At 53.7% G+C, this 17,510-nt stretch overlaps 9 protein-coding genes across 9 annotated transcripts; 4 read left to right on the top strand and 5 right to left on the bottom strand.

The window, feature by feature from the left end:
- Nucleotides 1-960: 960 nt before the first annotated feature.
- CLAFUR5_10657 (uncharacterized protein) lies at nt 961-2,073 on the bottom strand (the record flags this gene model as incomplete). The annotated part of the gene is made up of 1 exon (XM_047909805.1): nt 961-2,073. One exon carries the CDS (start codon nt 2,071-2,073, stop codon nt 961-963), a length of 1,113 nt encoding a protein of 370 aa, XP_047764008.1.
- Nucleotides 2,074-2,211: 138 nt separating this feature from the next.
- On the bottom strand, nt 2,212-3,012 carry CLAFUR5_10656 (uncharacterized protein; the record flags this gene model as incomplete). Its single annotated transcript, XM_047909804.1, has 1 exon — nt 2,212-3,012. The coding sequence occupies one exon, from the start codon at nt 3,010-3,012 to the stop codon at nt 2,212-2,214; it is 801 nt and encodes a 266-aa protein (XP_047764007.1).
- A 446-nt stretch (nt 3,013-3,458) lies between these two features.
- CLAFUR5_10655 (Mannosyl-oligosaccharide alpha-1,2-mannosidase) lies at nt 3,459-5,179 on the bottom strand (the record flags this gene model as incomplete). The annotated part of the gene is made up of 3 exons (XM_047909803.1): nt 3,459-3,594; nt 3,688-4,224; nt 4,275-5,179. The coding sequence occupies 3 exons, from the start codon at nt 5,177-5,179 to the stop codon at nt 3,459-3,461; spliced, it is 1,578 nt and encodes a 525-aa protein (XP_047764010.1).
- Nucleotides 5,180-6,230: 1,051 nt separating this feature from the next.
- CLAFUR5_10654 (Serine/threonine-protein kinase) lies at nt 6,231-7,996 on the bottom strand (the record flags this gene model as incomplete). Its single annotated transcript, XM_047909802.1, has 2 exons — nt 6,231-6,449; nt 6,500-7,996. 2 exons carry the CDS (start codon nt 7,994-7,996, stop codon nt 6,231-6,233), a joined length of 1,716 nt encoding a protein of 571 aa, XP_047764009.1.
- A 1,647-nt stretch (nt 7,997-9,643) lies between these two features.
- CLAFUR5_10653 (uncharacterized protein) lies at nt 9,644-10,603 on the top strand (the record flags this gene model as incomplete). Its single annotated transcript, XM_047909801.1, has 1 exon — nt 9,644-10,603. The coding sequence occupies one exon, from the start codon at nt 9,644-9,646 to the stop codon at nt 10,601-10,603; it is 960 nt and encodes a 319-aa protein (XP_047764004.1).
- A 473-nt stretch (nt 10,604-11,076) lies between these two features.
- Nucleotides 11,077-12,648, top strand: CLAFUR5_10652 (Trimethyllysine dioxygenase; the record flags this gene model as incomplete). The annotated part of the gene is made up of 3 exons (XM_047909800.1): nt 11,077-11,114; nt 11,170-11,404; nt 11,455-12,648. 3 exons carry the CDS (start codon nt 11,077-11,079, stop codon nt 12,646-12,648), a joined length of 1,467 nt encoding a protein of 488 aa, XP_047764003.1.
- Nucleotides 12,649-12,762: 114 nt separating this feature from the next.
- CLAFUR5_10651 (Arabinan endo-1,5-alpha-L-arabinosidase A) lies at nt 12,763-13,853 on the bottom strand (the record flags this gene model as incomplete). The annotated part of the gene is made up of 2 exons (XM_047909799.1): nt 12,763-13,497; nt 13,566-13,853. The coding sequence occupies 2 exons, from the start codon at nt 13,851-13,853 to the stop codon at nt 12,763-12,765; spliced, it is 1,023 nt and encodes a 340-aa protein (XP_047764006.1).
- Nucleotides 13,854-14,992: 1,139 nt separating this feature from the next.
- CLAFUR5_10650 (uncharacterized protein) lies at nt 14,993-15,333 on the top strand (the record flags this gene model as incomplete). Its single annotated transcript, XM_047909798.1, has 2 exons — nt 14,993-15,065; nt 15,206-15,333. The coding sequence occupies 2 exons, from the start codon at nt 14,993-14,995 to the stop codon at nt 15,331-15,333; spliced, it is 201 nt and encodes a 66-aa protein (XP_047764005.1).
- A 128-nt stretch (nt 15,334-15,461) lies between these two features.
- CLAFUR5_10649 (uncharacterized protein) lies at nt 15,462-16,786 on the top strand (the record flags this gene model as incomplete). The annotated part of the gene is made up of 3 exons (XM_047909797.1): nt 15,462-15,592; nt 15,647-16,625; nt 16,757-16,786. 3 exons carry the CDS (start codon nt 15,462-15,464, stop codon nt 16,784-16,786), a joined length of 1,140 nt encoding a protein of 379 aa, XP_047764423.1.
- Between the last annotated feature and the right edge of the window lie 724 nt (nt 16,787-17,510).

Below are 17,510 nucleotides of genomic sequence, written 5' to 3'. Positions count from 1 at the left end.
TGGTACACTGGCACGCTGGCTCGGCTGATAATCTGATCAAACATATTCCCGGATCGACGACTTACCGACGTGATGGGTGGTGGCAGAGATCTACAATCTGGCATACGTCAAACTGATGCGGGCAGAAAGGCTTGGTTGATCAGGGTCTGCGTACGCAGGTAAGGAAGAAAGAGAAAGAGAGGTGCAAGGTTGGTGCTGCTAGAGAAAAAGCAGAGAAGGTGCGAAGTAGTACAAGTGATGTGCACAAATTGCCGGTTTAAGCGTTTTTTGCCGTTGGAGCTATACTACTACTCGCAGAACTGGCTCGAGACTGGGAATGGCGTCGTCATATTCGTAGGTGCGGGCGCACGACGACGATCTGTTCTAGTCGACCTTCTACCTTCTTTTCCGTCCGTGTGAGGAGGAGGAGGAGGAAGGGAGTTCTGACTAGTAAGTTTGCCGTTGTCTCGTGAGCAGCCCAACTCCATTTCTGTCCCGAGGTGTGGGAGGGAAAGAGTCGCGAAGGCTGCTCGGTGCCTGTGCCTTTGTTGTTGCTTGCCGGCTGCTGGCTTGTTGGTCATAAGTGTGTGTGTGACGGCAATGTCCGTTTGTACCTGGCTCGATTTCAACCACAAAGTGGGAAAGAGCTCAAGGTATCTCGGTTCGCCAGTCGACACATGCCTTCCCGATCGGTCCAAGCCCCAGCTCCACAAAGCTTCATAGCACCACATGTGTTCCTTATCAGATGCATTCCTGTACATCTCCGTGCTTACTCGTGTCCTCCATGAAGTTTTTGACAACTCGTCCAATTCCTGATCAGTTGCACTCCTATGCATCTCCGAGCGCCATGTTGTATATCCAAAACCACTCTCCTGCAACACGTCTTGCTGTGCGTCTCCGTGGCTCCATTGTACACTGTCGAATGCGGCCTTGTGCATCTCCGTCGACAATGTTGTTCTCCGACAATCGTCTTGTGCTCGTTCACTCTTCCGGATCTCGATCTGGTACCCACTTCTCTGCATCAATGTCTTCTTGTTGTGGATTCTTTCCACCTCGCTTGATGGCCTTCTCGGTCTGCTCCTTCAAGTTCATGATGCCATTGTAGATCGCCTTGACCATCATGTTTTGGCTGGTCCTCCGCTCGACGTCAAGGTGCGTGCAATTCGTGCGTCTATCAAGCTGATCCTGATGCCCTCTAAATTTCTCCTTCTTGAAGTGTTCTTGGAGAGCCGCCAGCTTGCCATTATGTAGTCTCAGGTCCTCTTCCGTATCACTTGCGTCCAGATCTTTGGTTCTGGCTGCGTCCCAGTACAGCTTGACAACGGCATGTCCACCTTCTTCTTCCACCTTCCAGTCGGCGAAGACTCCATCGGCCAGGAACATTTCTGTGCGGAGTTTGAAGATGTTGTAACCTGTGTACTTTTCATCGCGGGTCTTTGTATTGATCATTTCCAAGTGCTCTCGCCTGAGCACCTCCCAACGGGATGTTGCTGCATGAAGAGCCTTCACCTCATTCCGTAGCTGAGTACGTAGTATCTGGACATTAGTAGTGCAGAGGGGAAGCGGTAGGTCTGCAGGACTGCACTTGTTTGATCCTATCTTTTCCCATGCATCTTTGTATGCCGCAAATGACTCTTGTGGTACTCCGATAGCAATGGCTGGTGCGGCTTGTGGTGTAGTATCAGTGGCGGGTGGCCGTATGGCCTGTTGTGTAGCATCAGTGGCCGGTGGCGGTGCGTTTTGTCTGTGGTCGGATGGTCGTGGTTGTGTAGTATCATTGGCTGGCGGTGGTGATGATGGTGGCGGCGGCGGCGTAGCACGCTGTGTGGCATCGTTGGCGGGTGACGGCGGCGGTGGTGGGTTTGGGACATGTTCGTCGAGAAAGATTGTGTCAAACATCCCTGATCCGGTCGTCTTTCGCTTCGACTTGTCTTTGGCTTTTCGCGCCTCGTCTTGTCTCTTCTTTCTTCCAGCGTCTCCCAGCACACGCTCGCCAAAAAGGGCCTTGAGATCCTCCTCAGCATCCGAGGGCAAATCTTGGTCAAGATCCAAGGGCAACAGGGTGCCGGGAGGTATCGTAAATGGCTTGGGCATAGTGGGTGCTGGTGGTTGGTGGGCCGCGCTCTCTTCAGTCTTCTCCTCATCGCTCGCCACGCTCTCCGTCTCCGTCTCCGTCTCGTCTTCTGTAGTCTCCGTGGCCCTGCCGCTGGCCGAGAACAAGCTCGAAGTGTCCTAGGAGAAGAAGCGGCGCTCCTCGTTTTTGGTGGCAACCAGGTCATCCAGTGCTGCCCACGCCTCCAAAAACTGCTTGACGTACTGGTACGCGTCGTTGACATCGTCGCCTCGCTGTATCTGCTGGCAGACCACGTTCCACGCCAGCACCATGGCCCTCTCCGAAAACCTTGTAGTGCTCTCAGCGTAGCTGCGCTTCAACCTCGCCACCATGGCCTCGATCATCTCGAGCCTGGCATTGGCCGCCGTGATCGTGTCCAGCACTAGCTGGCTGAGTACTGGCGTGAGCTCATCGCCCCTCGCCGCCGCCTCTCCTACTGCCTGTTTGGACTCACGTAGGAGATGGTCGTCACGCGGGCACAACTCCGCGATCGGCAGCTCTGCCTCGACGTCCGGCAGTGCTGCTGCGGCGTATGGCGTTGTGATGTGCTGCAGTAGTGCCGCCAACACAAACTGCTCGTTGCCGTGCATGTGACGCACGTCTCTGCGGACCGCAAGCGGCAAGTCCTGGTACTGTCCCGCGACGCGGTCGCGTCGCTCCTCCAGCAAGAAGAGGTTCTCTCTCAACAACTCGAGTTGTCGAGCAGAGGTGCCGCCTGTCTTCTGCTGCTTGGAGGAGCGACCTCCCGCGTCTTGCGACTTGCGCTTGGTGCCTTTTGGTGGCGGTGGTGGTGCTGTGGTGGCTGCTGGTGCGGCCGAGTCTTGTCGTGGGCGCTTTGCGCCGTGCTTGTCGTCGTCGTCGTCTTCTGCACCTCTCTTGGTGCCTTGCTGTGGTGGTGGCGGTGATGATGGCGGAGCCATCGTGCTCTGCTGAGCGGCGGCACGGGGCGGCAAGCGCAAACCCGACATCGTGGTGGTTGTGGTGGTTGTGGTGGTGGTGGTGCTGCTGCTGTGATGGCGTTGTGGTTGCGATGGAAGAAGTGTATTTCGCGAGTGAACAAAATCGCGTGCGGGTGAAGTTTGCACAATAAACGAGTCTTGTTATTGTTAATCCTTGCAAGCGTTTTCGGCGCAAGCCGAGACTAGCGCGTTGTCACATGCCAGATCTGAAACCCACCCGTCTTTCGCGCTTCATGCAATGCCATCTCAACTCGAATCCAAAGTCTTTGCTGTTGTTCAGCACTCTTGACCTTCATTGCGCCTCGCGGCAGCCTGGTATCAACAAGCGAATACGGAATATCTGTCGTTACTATGCCTTACGCTACCCAAAGAGCCATGCTGACCATCCCCCCGACACTTCCTCCCCTCTATATGGGCGTGCCAGCAACCTTCATGGGATGCGCCTCAGTGTTGTAAACAAACTCGTTCTTGCCTTCGTAGTTCACCTGCCACTCTGCATCCTCAGCGTGAATCAGGTATGAATACTTCAGCACCTCCGCGAACCTATACAAATTCAACCCGTTAGCTGTGCCATCAAGTCACGCGGCAGCCGTTTCAAGGCGCGATATCGGTGGTGGAGCACGGGGCGCGACTTACCAAAATGATTCCTGGAAGTTCATGAAACCTCCTCCTCCAGCCTCATTCACATCGTTAATGCTGCTGAATCCAGAGCCAACTCTCGTGGTAGCGTTGATAGCCTGGATAGCACTCCATGCATAATCCTGATACTTCCGGTCGCCAGTAACACGGTATGCGTAATAAAAGCTCTCAATAACCTCAGGCCTCAAGATGTAGTTTCCATTAGTAATCCAGAATCCTGCCCTCTCGTAGAACTCCGTCTGGTTAGCCGGCAGAGTAGTCGTGTTCCATGAGAAAGACTCTGGGCCGATGCCGGTCAAGGTCTGACTGTAGGTGTCCTCGCACGAGTCGACCAGCTGAAGGCCGAAGTCTGTGTACTTCTGCTCTTTCAGGACGATACCACCGAGGAGGTAGTTGCCACCGTCGAAGCATGCCAGATGCTGTGAGCTATTGATGGTCGTGGTGCCTTTGTATGCGGCGAGGAACGTTAGATCGGGACGAGAGGAGGGGTGCGAGGCAAGGTATTGGATGCTGCTATCGGCTGCGAGGATCCAGCTATCGATGTGTCAGTGGTGAGTGGCAGGTGCAGGAGATCTTGTACATACCGATCTCTGTACTCAGCAAACCTGCTCGTATCGTAGACGAACATCTTGATTAAATACTCGTAGAAACTGTCATCGCCGCCGTTCCAGCCTCCAGAGTTATCAACAAAGGATCCGTTGTCGATTGCTACGTTCGTGCCAACCATTCCAGGGAAGGGTTCAGCAAAGGGCAATGGCTGTGGGTTGAGGAGGTAGCTCTCTCCCCTTTGTGCGAGCTGTCCATATGTCTCGTCACCAGTCAAATCTGAAAGTCGGGTCCACTCAAGAACCAGAGTACCGATCGTAGCAAGACCGTTGGTGGTATCTCCAGTATTGCTGCGGTTGCTGAAGATCAAGTTGTTGTGGGGAATACCAGTAGGCGTATCAAAAGCATAGCTGAGGTTGTTCGCAAGGTTCTGTGCCTGGTCCAGTAAAGCCTGCACTTTACTCTCATCATCGACCAGCTCCTTGAGTGGCCCCGTCAGAAGATCATATCCAGAAAGCAATCCACCAAGGTATCTGATCGTCGTCTCAAACAAGCTCACTGCCTCATCATCTTTGCTCACACTCCAGTCAATACTTGGAACATAGTTCACAATCTGATTGACAATCTCGCCACTCTCCATAACCAACGCAGTAGAAAGTGCATCAGCAGCCGAAGCACCCCATCCATTACGGGAGTTGCTGAAGCTGTTGTTCACAGGCTGTAACTCGTCGTTGGGAAATGCGTATCTGTAGTAGCCGTTCCAGGCGAACTCGAACATTTCCTTTACGGCTGCGGAGCGTTCCTGGCGTTCTTGTGCTGACTCTCCGGTCCCTACATAGCTGGGCTTTCCATCGTTGCCGCCGCCGTGGGTAGGAGGTTGCTGGTACTGTTGAGGAAATGCTGCTACAGCAGTCGCTGCAGCGATGATGGAAAGGGATCGCATGCTGTGTAACTGAGAATGTTATGGAGTCAACGACAGTGGTGCTGCTGATCGAAGCAGGAAACTAGAAGGCAAAGCACTGAACCAACGCAAATCTCGCGAAGAGGATCGAGGAACAAATAGAAACGTGTGGCCCAACAAACCTCATGACAGAATAAATTCCACCTCCCTGTCCATCTCGTGCCGCACTCCCAACCCTTGTCAATAAATAGCTGCAGTAAGTTCGGTGTCGTGCATATGCGTTATAGTCTCCGACCCAGATTTACTGGTCCACACGAAATAGCTCCTTTGAGCGTTACCAACGCACAAGGCATGAGATCGCCGTCATCATCTCTTTCGAAGCTCTGTTTCCTGTTCCGTCAGCACAGTCATGCGCCGCTATCGAATAGTAGTCCTGCAGGCACACGCGGATGCCAACGCAGCGGAGTGCAGTGCGGGCGAAGAGAATGAAGAAAGAGGGGTGCCGTGAAAGCATGATCGATGCAACATGACCACTGTGGCCTTTCAGGAACAGGATATGATCGGCGAACCTCTATTTCATTAGCGGCCGCTCACAATTTGGCGGGACGTGGAGGAAGATGTGGAGACGCGGAAGCTGCGATCCGGCATGGGCGTGTGACATGGTCACAACATCAACAGTACTTCGTCTTTCTTGTTGATGGACAGTCACGGAGCATGATGTTCTGGCGACGTACCTGAGGATGGTTGCACATTCACAACGCTCGTGAAGCTGTTGTGCTCGAGCATGACGTTGTGTAAGGATCTGCCTGTCGGCAGTCAGCCGAGATTGCTGAGGTCGATCTGACCAACGCGAGAAACCCTGGCGACGACAAAGACGGACGCGACTACGTTGCAAGAGACAGGTTTAATGATTCAAAGCTGATTCGATGTGGTTCAAATGAATGTGCGGTAGGTGCGACTCCTTCATTAGTATTAACAATATATGCAGTCCAGATGAGTGTCCAAGTCGCACAACACGTGCTTCCATGTACTGCCTGTGCAACGATGTACAAGACGTGTTCAGACCAAAAGAGCTGCCGTTGCGTCCATGCAGTCAAGCGTCCAGCATGAATTGGTCGTCATCAAGCAAGCTCTTGCTTGCAACAAAGCTGAAGCCGCCGAAAGGATTGCTCTCGGCCGCGACGTATGGATCATCACCATCATCGTCGAAAGGCTTGCTGCCACGAGTGACCACGGGGCTAAGTGGAAGATCCGTGAAATCGCTGCTGAAGTTCTCCGCAAGCTCAGGGTCTGTGACAACAGGTTGGATGGGCTGCGAGTAGTCAGTATATGCATCACGAGAACGCAGCAGCGGATACTTACTGGTTCGACTTCACGCCTTTCCAGCTTCTTCCAATCAATCTTCCTGAAGAAACGGTGTGCCTTCAAAGCCTTCACATCCTTGGAAGACGCACCACCGAGACGCTTGTGTGGCTCCTTGCGCAGAAGGCGGGTAAGAAAGTCCTTGGCATCCGGCCCAATAAAGTACGGCAGCTGCAACTTCTGCTTGAGAATATTCTGCTGGATCTTGGTGTGGTTGCCTCCTCCAAACGGAGGCTTACCAGTAAGCAGGTCACATGCGATAGCACCCAGTCCCCACCAGTCGACCGAGAAGTCGTAGCCTTTGCCCTCGATGACTTCCGGCGCCATGTACTCGATGGTGCCAAGGAAGCTATTTGCTCGAGATCCGTCCTCGTCATCGTCAAGAGCGACCTTCGAGAGACCGAAATCGGTAAGTAGTAGATGACCTTCGGCATCGAGAAGGCAGTTCTCGGGCTTAAGATCGCGATAGATGACACGAACATTGTGGTGAAGGTGCTCCAAAGCGAGAACCATTTCCGCCAGATAGAAGGCCGCCACGTCCTCGGAAAACATGCGTTCCATAGCCAGATGCGTGAACAGCTCGCCGCCTTGTGCGTACTCCAAGATAAGGTACAGCTTCTCCTGGTCCTGGAAAGCGTAAAACAGCTTTACGACGAAGGGATGCCTGTTTACAGACTCGAGAATGGTGCGCTCAGTGCGGGTTTGCTCAATCAGACGCTTGTGCACCGTGAGACTCGCTTTCTTGAACTGCTTCTGAGCATAGAGCCGGCCGCTTGCTTGTTGTCGTACAAGATGCACTGTGCCAAAAGCGCCCTTACCGAGACATCGCAGAGGTTTGAAGTCATCCGCCTGCATCTTACGGTGGATCGATGCGGTTCGCAACCCTCCCTCAATTGCCTGCGAAGCATACAGCGGTGTGACAGACCCAGCTTCCGGACTGATGAAGTCCTGGTCAAGTGGCACATCGTAGGCCTCCATCTCCGTCTTGTCACCATCGCTGCCACGGGAAGATGGTGTCGCCAGGCCGCTGTCGCAGTCCGACTTGCTGCTCATGACCCTGGCCAGACTGGGCATCTTGGCGTGCTCGTCGAGGTCCAGTGCATCTAGACGTGCCTTCAAAGCACTTATATTCCCGGGCGTAGCAGGACGCAAGGCTGGGCTTGATGCTACACTCGAGAAGTCCTGCATTCTAGCCGCGCCAAACCGAGGTGTCCCGTTCGTAGACGCATCTGACTCCTCGCCGCCAGACGTGACCGGTGTCTGAAACCCCTTGATCACGTTCACCGCTGGTGCAGCAGGCTGCATGCCCTTCTTCTTGTTCTTCCTACGTTTCTTTGCCTTCTCTCGGAGCGCCTCGTGGTCGAGTTTCGGTATTGGCATCCTGTCTGCCTCGGCGGGTACCTCGCGCGGGCGTGGAGAACTGATCCTGGTAGGTGGCGATTGCTGTATCTCAAGCGCATGGCCGCTGCTGATTTCGATGTCCATGCCTGGCATCATAGCAGTCTGTTTCGAGTCGCTTAGAAATTTGGCTGTCCCACAGTTCTGTGCGTGGACAGGGTGATGGCGTGTCTAGCTATCGCATAAGAAGACCTTGCTAGTGGTCCTCATTCGTTTGCTTGTGCAAACAGGTTCTTCCAAAAGAGGTATGTATAGGTGATGAGCGGCTCTTCCGGACGAATCCAGTGTCGCAGAGCCTGTATTGGAGCAGTTTTCGCCCACCTTGAAGGATGTGTCCTCTACGGTGGGCCAAATACCGCTAGCCAGAGGCGCGTGGTGAAGCTCGAGTCGGTCTGCGACAGTCCAGCAGCTCCTGCTGAGAAGGGTGCGAGAAGAAGGTCGCCGTGTGCGGTGAAGGTGGTGGCTGAGGGAGCGGAGTAGCCCATCGATCGCGGTATATGTGGTGTTGGGGGTGTCTAAGAAGTCGCCAGGTATCTTCCTGACGAGCGATTTCTTGGTCTGTGGTGGTCGTTCTGTTGGTGGAGCAGCTGCCAACGACTTTTCGAAAAGGAAGCTGCTGCTGCTGCGTCCATTTCCGGCCGCGCTAAATTTAGATATCCACAATCATCTGCTCCAGCTGTACCACACATCGACGAACTCCTTTGCACGTGCATCATGCTCGTGCACCATATCATGCTGCTGCACTGGAGTGTTGGGCTGAAAAGAGGGGTTGCAGAATCAAGGCAAGAGAAGGAGGACATTGGTGTCATGGATAGCAAGCGCCGATATGGAGGACTACGATGGTCTGGACATGCTCCATCGCGGAACCATCACAGTGCTGTCTGAAACAGTAGAGCATCCATCGTGCGTGTTCTTCTGTCTTCCTTGGTGCGGAAGCGGCGACCATAACGAAAGCCACGACACAAGCGGTCCATATGATGAGACAGTGCATACTTCCGGACCATGGACATCGAGGACTTTGCTATATCGACCCGGCACGAAAGAGCAGGCACAAAGGTAATCAGCGCGGAAGACCTGGGGGATTAAAGAATGGAGATGGCACTTCGCGGACGTCAAACGTTGTCCGCTGTTTCCAGCGCAGCAGCCGAGTCTCGATATGTCCTGGATTTGGATGAATTCGAGCCCTTCCCTTTACAGCACAGGCTGGCTGCCGAAGGGGCAGCGGAATTTCCTGCTAGCCTGCAGCAGTGGGCACAAGCCTGATGATGTCGAACATGCATAGCCAATGGCCAGACATGATACAAAAGCCACGAGTAGAGGTCATATGCATGTTGCACAGCTCCTTTGTGTCGACTTTCAGCGACCCTATATGATAAGACACGGCCGCTGCGAAGTGAAGAGAACACCCGGCTCTCCTCGCTTTCCTTATCATTTCAATCTGTATACACATATACTGGGAAGATGACGGATAGACAACATTGAATCACTGATCTAAGCAGCCGTCGGTTCACTTCCCCGACCAAAGGTGCGCTCGCGAAGCTGCAAGATGGACCATTCACTTCTCCCAACGCAGATTTGGTCTACGCCACGATGGGAAGTCACGCTCTCACAACACACGACACGTGAAGGCGCCTCTTGTACCTCAGGAGAGACTCTTTCTCACAACTTGTCTCTATCTGCCCGCCTTTCAGCAGAGATAGGAGGAGAGTCGAACTATCCACAAGAGGTGCCACGAGCCCAGGCAACATGTACGGCTTCTTCGACAAGGCGGGCGAGCTCCACCAGCTCCGTTTCTTCGACTTGGCCCCGGAACTGCGCAATGTCATCTACAAGCTCGTGGCGGCGGCAGCATTCGAGCGTCCCATTGCCGTGGTCTACGTTCCCCCGTCGGCTCTTGCCCAAGACACGGAGCCAGTCATGCCACCATCCCCGATGAAGCACCACTACGAGAAGATGGAGGCACGCCATCGTCTACACGTAACTGGTATGGCTCTGCTGCGTATCAACAAGCAGTTCCACCGCGAGGCCAGAATCATCTTCTACGATGCCGTACGCATGAACTTCCGCTTCGCTCTAGAGCGATCTTCTTCGCCAAAGCTAACTCGCACCCTGGCCCTGCGCTACAACAAGCTGCAATTCATCAGTCACATCACCCTCGATTACGTCTTGGCCAGCTTCTTCCTATTCACCCCTGCCGTCATCAAGGATTGGGTCCAATACCACCAGGCAGATTGGACGTCCGACTTCCAAGCCGTGTCTCACCTTAACAAGAAGATGATGCGCGCACGCACACTCATGTACAACCTTCGCACTGCAACTATCTACCCAGCCGAAGTCGATCGCTATGTTCAACTCGGTGTGGAGAACGAGGCAGTCGGAGTTGCGATCATCACTCTACTGGTGGATGCATCATACCGAGAGTCCCTCAGTCGCATGTTCCCGCTGCTGGGCGACATTGTCACTTCCAACAGCCATGGCGCAGAGAGGTTTCGGAAGATCAAGAGCGCGAACCCGAAGGAGGAGAGATGGCAGCTCTCGTACTCGAAGGAGGTGCTGCCAACGAAGCTGAGGGAGGATCACGACACCGATGATGTTGGTCTTTATGACCAGACTAGCGGGCTCATGGTGGCGACCACTCTCGCTCTCACTGGAGATCTGTCTGGCGACGAAGATGAGGAGGGAGCCACTGACGATGAAAATTTGTAAGGCGTGAACTATGGAGAAAGAAGGTATGATACTTTGGCAGACTCTTGGTCACAGCGCCTGTCGAGGACCAGGTTACCATTGTTTTCCGAAGTTGAGAGAGTGGAGTGTATACGATTGGCAAGGGGACGATGGGCATGAATACTTTTCGCTGGAGCTTTCATTTTGCTGCAACACGATGCGACGATTTTTGGGTAACATCCGGCAGACGGATGCGGCAGTTCTCCTAACAGTGTATGTTAGTCGTACACGATAAGCTGAAACTATGATGTGGGTTCTCTACCGTGTACGTTAAGTATACACGAATCCAATATCTTCGCCTTTTGACTATCTCGTACCGCCACTTCCTGGTGGTCCAATCAGCTTCGAGTGGGGCTTTTTCCCGAGCTACATGTGTATTTCACATGTCCCTCGACCTTGTCGGTGACATGAATCCACCATGCACACCGTGATGAGCTGACATAGCCAGAAGTACCATGTCTACACTCTCGTTTGCCATTCGTGGTACGACAAGGTACCATGCTCTCTCAATGACCTCCCCGACCTCTTTCCTTGGCTGACCAGGGCAGGAAGCACCTCGGCTGTCAATTTGGCAGGACCACTTTCACGACTGGACGACTCACACACATACACCGATGTAGTAGAAGACAGCTGAATACAACGACTGCGAGGGCAGAGCCTGCTCTGAACACCCAAAGCCCACGACTTGGACAAGATGCACCTTTCGAACGTGCGGTGGCACAGCCAAAGGCATTCCAAGCATCGGCAAAACCTGATCATCTGAAGAATGCGGACTACCTTGCTGTAAGTATGCTTCTCATCGGGAGTAATGGACCAATACTGATGCATCTTAGCACCCCATACCAAGATTTGAAGGCGAAGGGGTCCCGGAACTAACACTGCAGTTTAATGATGGCAAATTGCAATTCTACAACGAGGCCGACAACCACACCACAACGATATCTGGACGTTGGCTACGAGACAACTGCTCATGCTCTCAATGTCGGAATGTCGACACTGCCCAACGCCAGATCAATGTCCTCAAGGGTAACATGAACACAGAGATCACCAGCTGCGATCTGTCCGGACCGAACGACAGCACAGTCACAGTCACCTTCGGTGATGGCCACACGAGTGAAATACCAGTCGCCTCGATCCTCAAGCGAAGAGGTCACAGAATGACCCAGTCCCGCTACGGCCTCACACCCATCACCATCTGGCAAGCCGACATCTCGAACTCGCCACCATCCGTCTCCTACTCCACCGTAGATAAGCAGCCCGGCATGGCCTCCCTCCTCACCCAAATCCGCACCCACGGCTTCTGCTTCATCAAAGACATACCCGTCACCCCCGAAGCCACAGAAACTCTCCTCAAATCCATCGGCCCCATCCGCGAAACCCACTACGGCGGCTTCTACGACTTCACCTCCGACCTCTCCCTCAAAGACACCGCCTACACCTCCGAAGCTCTCGAACCGCACACCGACAACACCTACTTCACCGAGCCCGCAGGTCTGCAAGCCTTACACATGCTCTCCCATACCGACGGCACGGGCGGCGAATCAAGCCTCGTCGACGGCTTTGGCGCTGCCACACAGTTATATGTCGAGGACCGGGAGGCGTACAAGATCCTCGCCGAGACGGGAGTGTACGCGCACGCTTCCGGGAATGAGGGGATTTCTATCCAGCCATCACACGCGTTCTCTACCCTATCTCATGATCCAGAAGGGGGTTACCTCACGCAGGTCCGCTGGAACAATGCAGATCGCGCAGGTATTGCCGTGGACTTTAAGGATATGGAGAGGTGGTACGATGCTGCGGCGAAGTTTGATGCGTTACTCAATGATGCGAAGAATGTGTATTGGTTCAGACTTGAGCCGGGGACGATGGTCATTTTCGACAATTGGAGAGTGCTGCATGGGCGGGCGGCGTTTACGGGGAAGAGGAGGATGTGTGGAGGGTATATCCCGAGGGATGATTTCATCAGTAAGTACAGGAGTGTGGCGCTGAGCAAGGAGGATGTAGCGTTTTCAACGGTGACGGGGTAGGGATCGAGCGAGGAAGTGGGAAAGATGTGGTCGGATGTCATCAAGTCGTGATTTGTGAGTGTATATACGCTCCATCTCATCTACTCCCAGCTCCAATCTCCAATCTCCCACCCCCTACGCCACAACCCTCGGCCACCCACCCTCAAAATCCAACTTATTCCACCCAAAGAAGAAATCATCATACGCATACGACACACTCGGCTTGACATAATGATAATAAACAACCACCATCTTCAACTTCGGGTCAAACATCACCCCCTGCCCACCCGGCGCATACACATCTCCCTGACTACCAAGCAACAACGTCCCCCCATTCCCATTGAGACAATCCCGTCCCTGCCGATCCACAAAGCCACCCGACGCCTCGGAAGACCGGCACACGAGGATATGATACTCCTCCCCAGCGGGTGCAAGCCCACTCCCCTGGCCAGGCTCATTACAGCAATTCCCGCCTGAGAGGAAGAGGTAATGATACCCTTGCCAGAAGAACAGGTACGCGCCCTCTTGCGCTCCCGTTACTAGACCTGCTGGACGAGTGGTGGTGTTTTGGCTGATATGCTTCGCCTCACCAGTGATCTTCAGTAGAGAGGGTTCCATGGAGAATTGGAAGATATTCTGCCAGAACGACCCGAAATTCAAAACGGGGGACCCGCCGCTGGGGTAGTAGAGGTTGGCATCGATGCGGTTGTAATCCGGGGAGGTAGGGATTCCGATGGAGCCGTGATCGGTCCAGGAGCCGGGGTCGAGGGAGGGGGAGGTGGCGACGCCTATGGAGGAGTTTTTGGAGCCTATTTGCGAGACGGAGTAGTAGAGGTAGTAGGTTTCTTGGTAGTGGAAGAGGTCGGGAGCCTGGGTTGGGGGGGTTCAATCAGTAAGCCGTGCATGGATTATCTGCGTGATGGCAAGGTTGTGCATACCCATAGATCCTTGTTCCCTGGTAAATCAATGCTGGAGCCGTCCGGAAGGGCTGGGCCTTGGTCTGTCCACGGACCCTCGATGCTTGGGGCCGTGGCGGTGTGGAGGCCGTCGTTCGTGGTGAAGCGGTAGTAGGTGGATGTGTCTTCGCGGTAGATTACGGCGGGATCGTGGAGGCGGCCTTGACATTTGCCTGAGCAGGCGCCGACGGGTGGGTAGTCTCGTTTTAGGAGCGGTGATGCTCTGATGAGGGCGGGGAGGAGGAATGCGTGGAGGAGTGTGAATGTCATGGTGATTGCGATGTTGAGAAGTGTTGGATAAGTAAGGTCGAGGGGAGAAGGGAAGAATACCTTTCAAACAAACCCTCCACTCACTTATACCTCAAACTCACACATAAGCCGCTCGTGCCTATGGCTGAACGGAAGCCGCACGGAAAGGCCAATAACGAACCTTCGAAACTGCTTCCTACCCACCTAATGACAGCAATCGTCCAGCCGAGCAACACTTCTCGGATCTTGATGCCCGCCTTGGTCGACATCATTGACAGCACAGCACAGCACAGCACAGGAAGTCCAGGAAGTAGGAGAACACGGATGTGGACCTTCACGGCAGGTATGCTCAGCGGATAGCAGTGCATCGTCCTTCCGAAAGACTAAAAGTATTCTTGATGCATGCATGTACTTGAAACACGCGACCTGAACAGCGTCATTCCTGATCTTGTTCCAGCCTTGTGAGTGGTTGGCAGAAAGCGCCGCTGCGAGGTTCGCTGTCGCTGTCGGCTTGGCGGGATGGGGAAGTATGGGGGTGTATGCTGAGTTATGACGCTCACCGACTCTGGGGAGGGCTCATGTGGTCTTCATGGAACATGGTGTTGATGTGGGAAAGAAGTGGTTGGGTCATGAGGAGATGTTGATCAAGCCGGGTTTCACCCAGAAGCGACTTCTCCACCTTCCGCGGGCGATCTTGCGATACTTGATGACTGCACGTACCTTCGCTGGACATCACACGACCAAGCGACATCATCGCACCGGTCGATCTAATAGTTTGTGCACAGAGCAATACCTCGATCGACTCGCCTACGCCAAAGCCCATCACCCCGGTTAATGAGCGCGACGCGATATGGCAGCTGTCTCTTCCAAGAGATGGATGCTCAACCGCACTTACGAGAGGGCATATGAGGCCACGTGAAAAGGGCCATGAGCCGTGACTGAACCCCTGTACTTGCACGCTCGCTCTTGAGCGGTATGGTCAGCGGGTATTGTCTGCTAGAACGACACATCCTCTCCAACCGTACGAAGAAAACCGACAGTACATCTGCTACGATGAGCTGGGCTGTCGCTAAGGGAACAGCGACCTGTTATGCCTTGATGGCATCACTTGGGGCCTCCAGATCCTTCATAGAATCACGGCAAGTCGGGCAAAGAGCAGGATGATCAGCTATCAGAGCAAAGACAAAACATCCCACGGCAAAATTGCAGACATGAACGTGGTTAGCAGTTACGGTAAGCATTGGGGTAACAGCATCCGTGGCAGCACGGTTACAGCCACTGTCTCTGGTAGTCTCGGGGTCATTGACAATGCACGCCCATTAACACAGACGGGTATCACTATCACAGCGGACTTGCACACAGCACCACCGCAGGCGCCCAAAGCACACTGGCCTTGTCTGGGTGCAGCACAACTGCATACAGCATGGAACCGACAGAGACCAAGGACATTTGCGTACGGACTCTTCCAGATGCTTGCGCGATCAAGTCGAGACAAAGGTAGTCCGCATCTCGCAATGTCTCGAAGTCTGCGGTTTGTCGCATGGACAAACACTTGCACTATGCCAGCTATATAGGCTCGCTGGGTGATCAGAAGCTACAGTTCTCAAAGTGCACCAACACTCTGTTCACATGGCTACAGCTGAAGGCGCGAACAAGTTCAACCAACTCCAGCCAATTGTGCTACGCATCATCGCCAACTATGACAACATGGACCTTGCCCAAATCGTGCGCCTCTTTCCCGAAGAACAAGAACTCGCAAAGTCATAGCGAAGTTTGGTGGACGACCCACGCTCAGACTACCGAGACTCCAATAGCGTGGTCTGCCGAGCGCTCAACGCCTTGTCCTTGCAATGCATACTGTCATGGTATGTGACCGGTGGTCAGAGCAACCTTTTGAGCGACCTTGGAAATCTTCGACTGCAATTCCAGGATCACAACTTCTCCGCTCTCAAAGTCACACCGTCACACGACAAGACCGATACTTATCATGTTTTCGTCTATGGCAAGTACCTTCTTCTTCACTGGAACGCAGGGGGCACTGCGCCGCTCGACTTCGCCCATGAACTGGCCTCTATTTTCAGGTTTCCGCTCGACATAATCGAAGAAAGGAAAGTTCTTGAGCTGGAGACGTTCTGCGAGCTGGGCTTGACGCAATTGCGAGAGACTCTGAGGAAGCCTGCTGTGCTACAGGTGGTCTATAGGGCAGTCGAAGAATGGCTGAGCAACTATCCCAATGGTTTACCGAATCCTACTGAAATCATCCATCGCCAGCTACGAAAGGCGATCATCGAATATCATCCAGGCATGCTGGACGTATTGCTCAAAGAGAAAGTGCAAAGTGTTCAGCGCTTTGATGTGGAGCAGTTTGCGAACATGCTTCACTCTAATCCTTGGAAACGTGAAGACGCAAAGACCTATGCTACCAGGCAGATTGCAGCTACAAATTGGCACCAGGAGGCCACCCTCAGCCTACTGTTCTGCAGTGCGTTCTCGTGGTATCATGAGTACCTACGACGGGAAGACCTTCGACCCTTGAGCGCGCAGCTGGATAAAGATCTGAACGCTTGCCGCGGCCACAACCAGCGGGACCCACCGGTGATGTACACCAACAATGCAAAAGACCCATTGTACCAGATCGTGTACGGATGCTATCTCATGGCTCGAACGCGTGAAAGCAGCATGCCGGTCGATCTACTGGCTAGAATTGTTCGGGTGCAGAGTTCAGGCTCCGAATCTGAACACGCACGAGAGTTCTTGAAATGGCAGAAGGATGCCCTGGCGCACGCGCACCAGGTAGGAATAACACATGGAGGATACCCACCGAGCATAGCGAAGTCCTGTGAAGAGTGGCTGGAGGCTCCGCCGCAGGAGCGCACGTCTTTGCTTGGTTTCCATGGAGTGAGACTGAGTCAATACTGGTGCAGCCAGGGACTGCCAGTGGACATGGCATATAGATAGATAGATAGATAGATTTGTCATTCCCCTGTTCTAGGACCCTATCCGGCCTATGCAGGTATATATCTATTGTTATGTACAAAGGGAAACCCGAATAGGTGAGAACCCTTCCCGCCCCCGACTACTCCTTGTCTAGATTAGCTTTCCCCCTGAACGTGCGTAGTCCATGTCACTACCCCGTTAGCCCCCGCTCCTAGCCGGTCTTCTCGCGCTACGTCGTGCCCTCTCTTCCTACACTGCTCCTACTAGGCGGTACTGTTCTAGCCAGCCCTTCTCTAGTATCCAGTTCGTAATGCGCCGTAGGTCCTTAGCGTTGTTAAGAAGTGCCCTAATCGTCCGGTTCCTCGCCTTTGCCATCTACTCCCCCCTTCCTAGCGACCACCTCGGACAGACGAGGAGTACGTGCCGTACGTTCTGGGAGCGATAGCCGTAGGGGCAGCTAGTATTCGTGTATCCTAGAACCTTCCTCTATAATAGGTACCCCTAGAGGCCGATGTGTTCGCTTCGCAGTTAGGTTGCTATGCTACTCTATACCCTCGTAAGGCGGTAGTAGATGAGCTTCGGGGGGTGCTTGACCGCGGATTTCGTAGCTAACCATTCCTTAGGTTGTCCCGCTGGCTAAGGGCGTCTACTATGCCCTACACCCTAGTTATTCCACCTCTCTTTCTATAGTTGCTCTACAAACGACTTCTCACCTTCCTACCGTGTTGCTAGCTGTTCGTC

Source organism: Fulvia fulva, chromosome 7, assembly GCF_020509005.1.
Source record: "Fulvia fulva chromosome 7, complete sequence".
Taxonomy (NCBI): domain Eukaryota; kingdom Fungi; phylum Ascomycota; class Dothideomycetes; order Mycosphaerellales; family Mycosphaerellaceae; genus Fulvia; species Fulvia fulva.
Note: the sequence above shows the minus strand (reverse complement) of the source record. Positions and strands in the feature narration are given on the sequence as shown.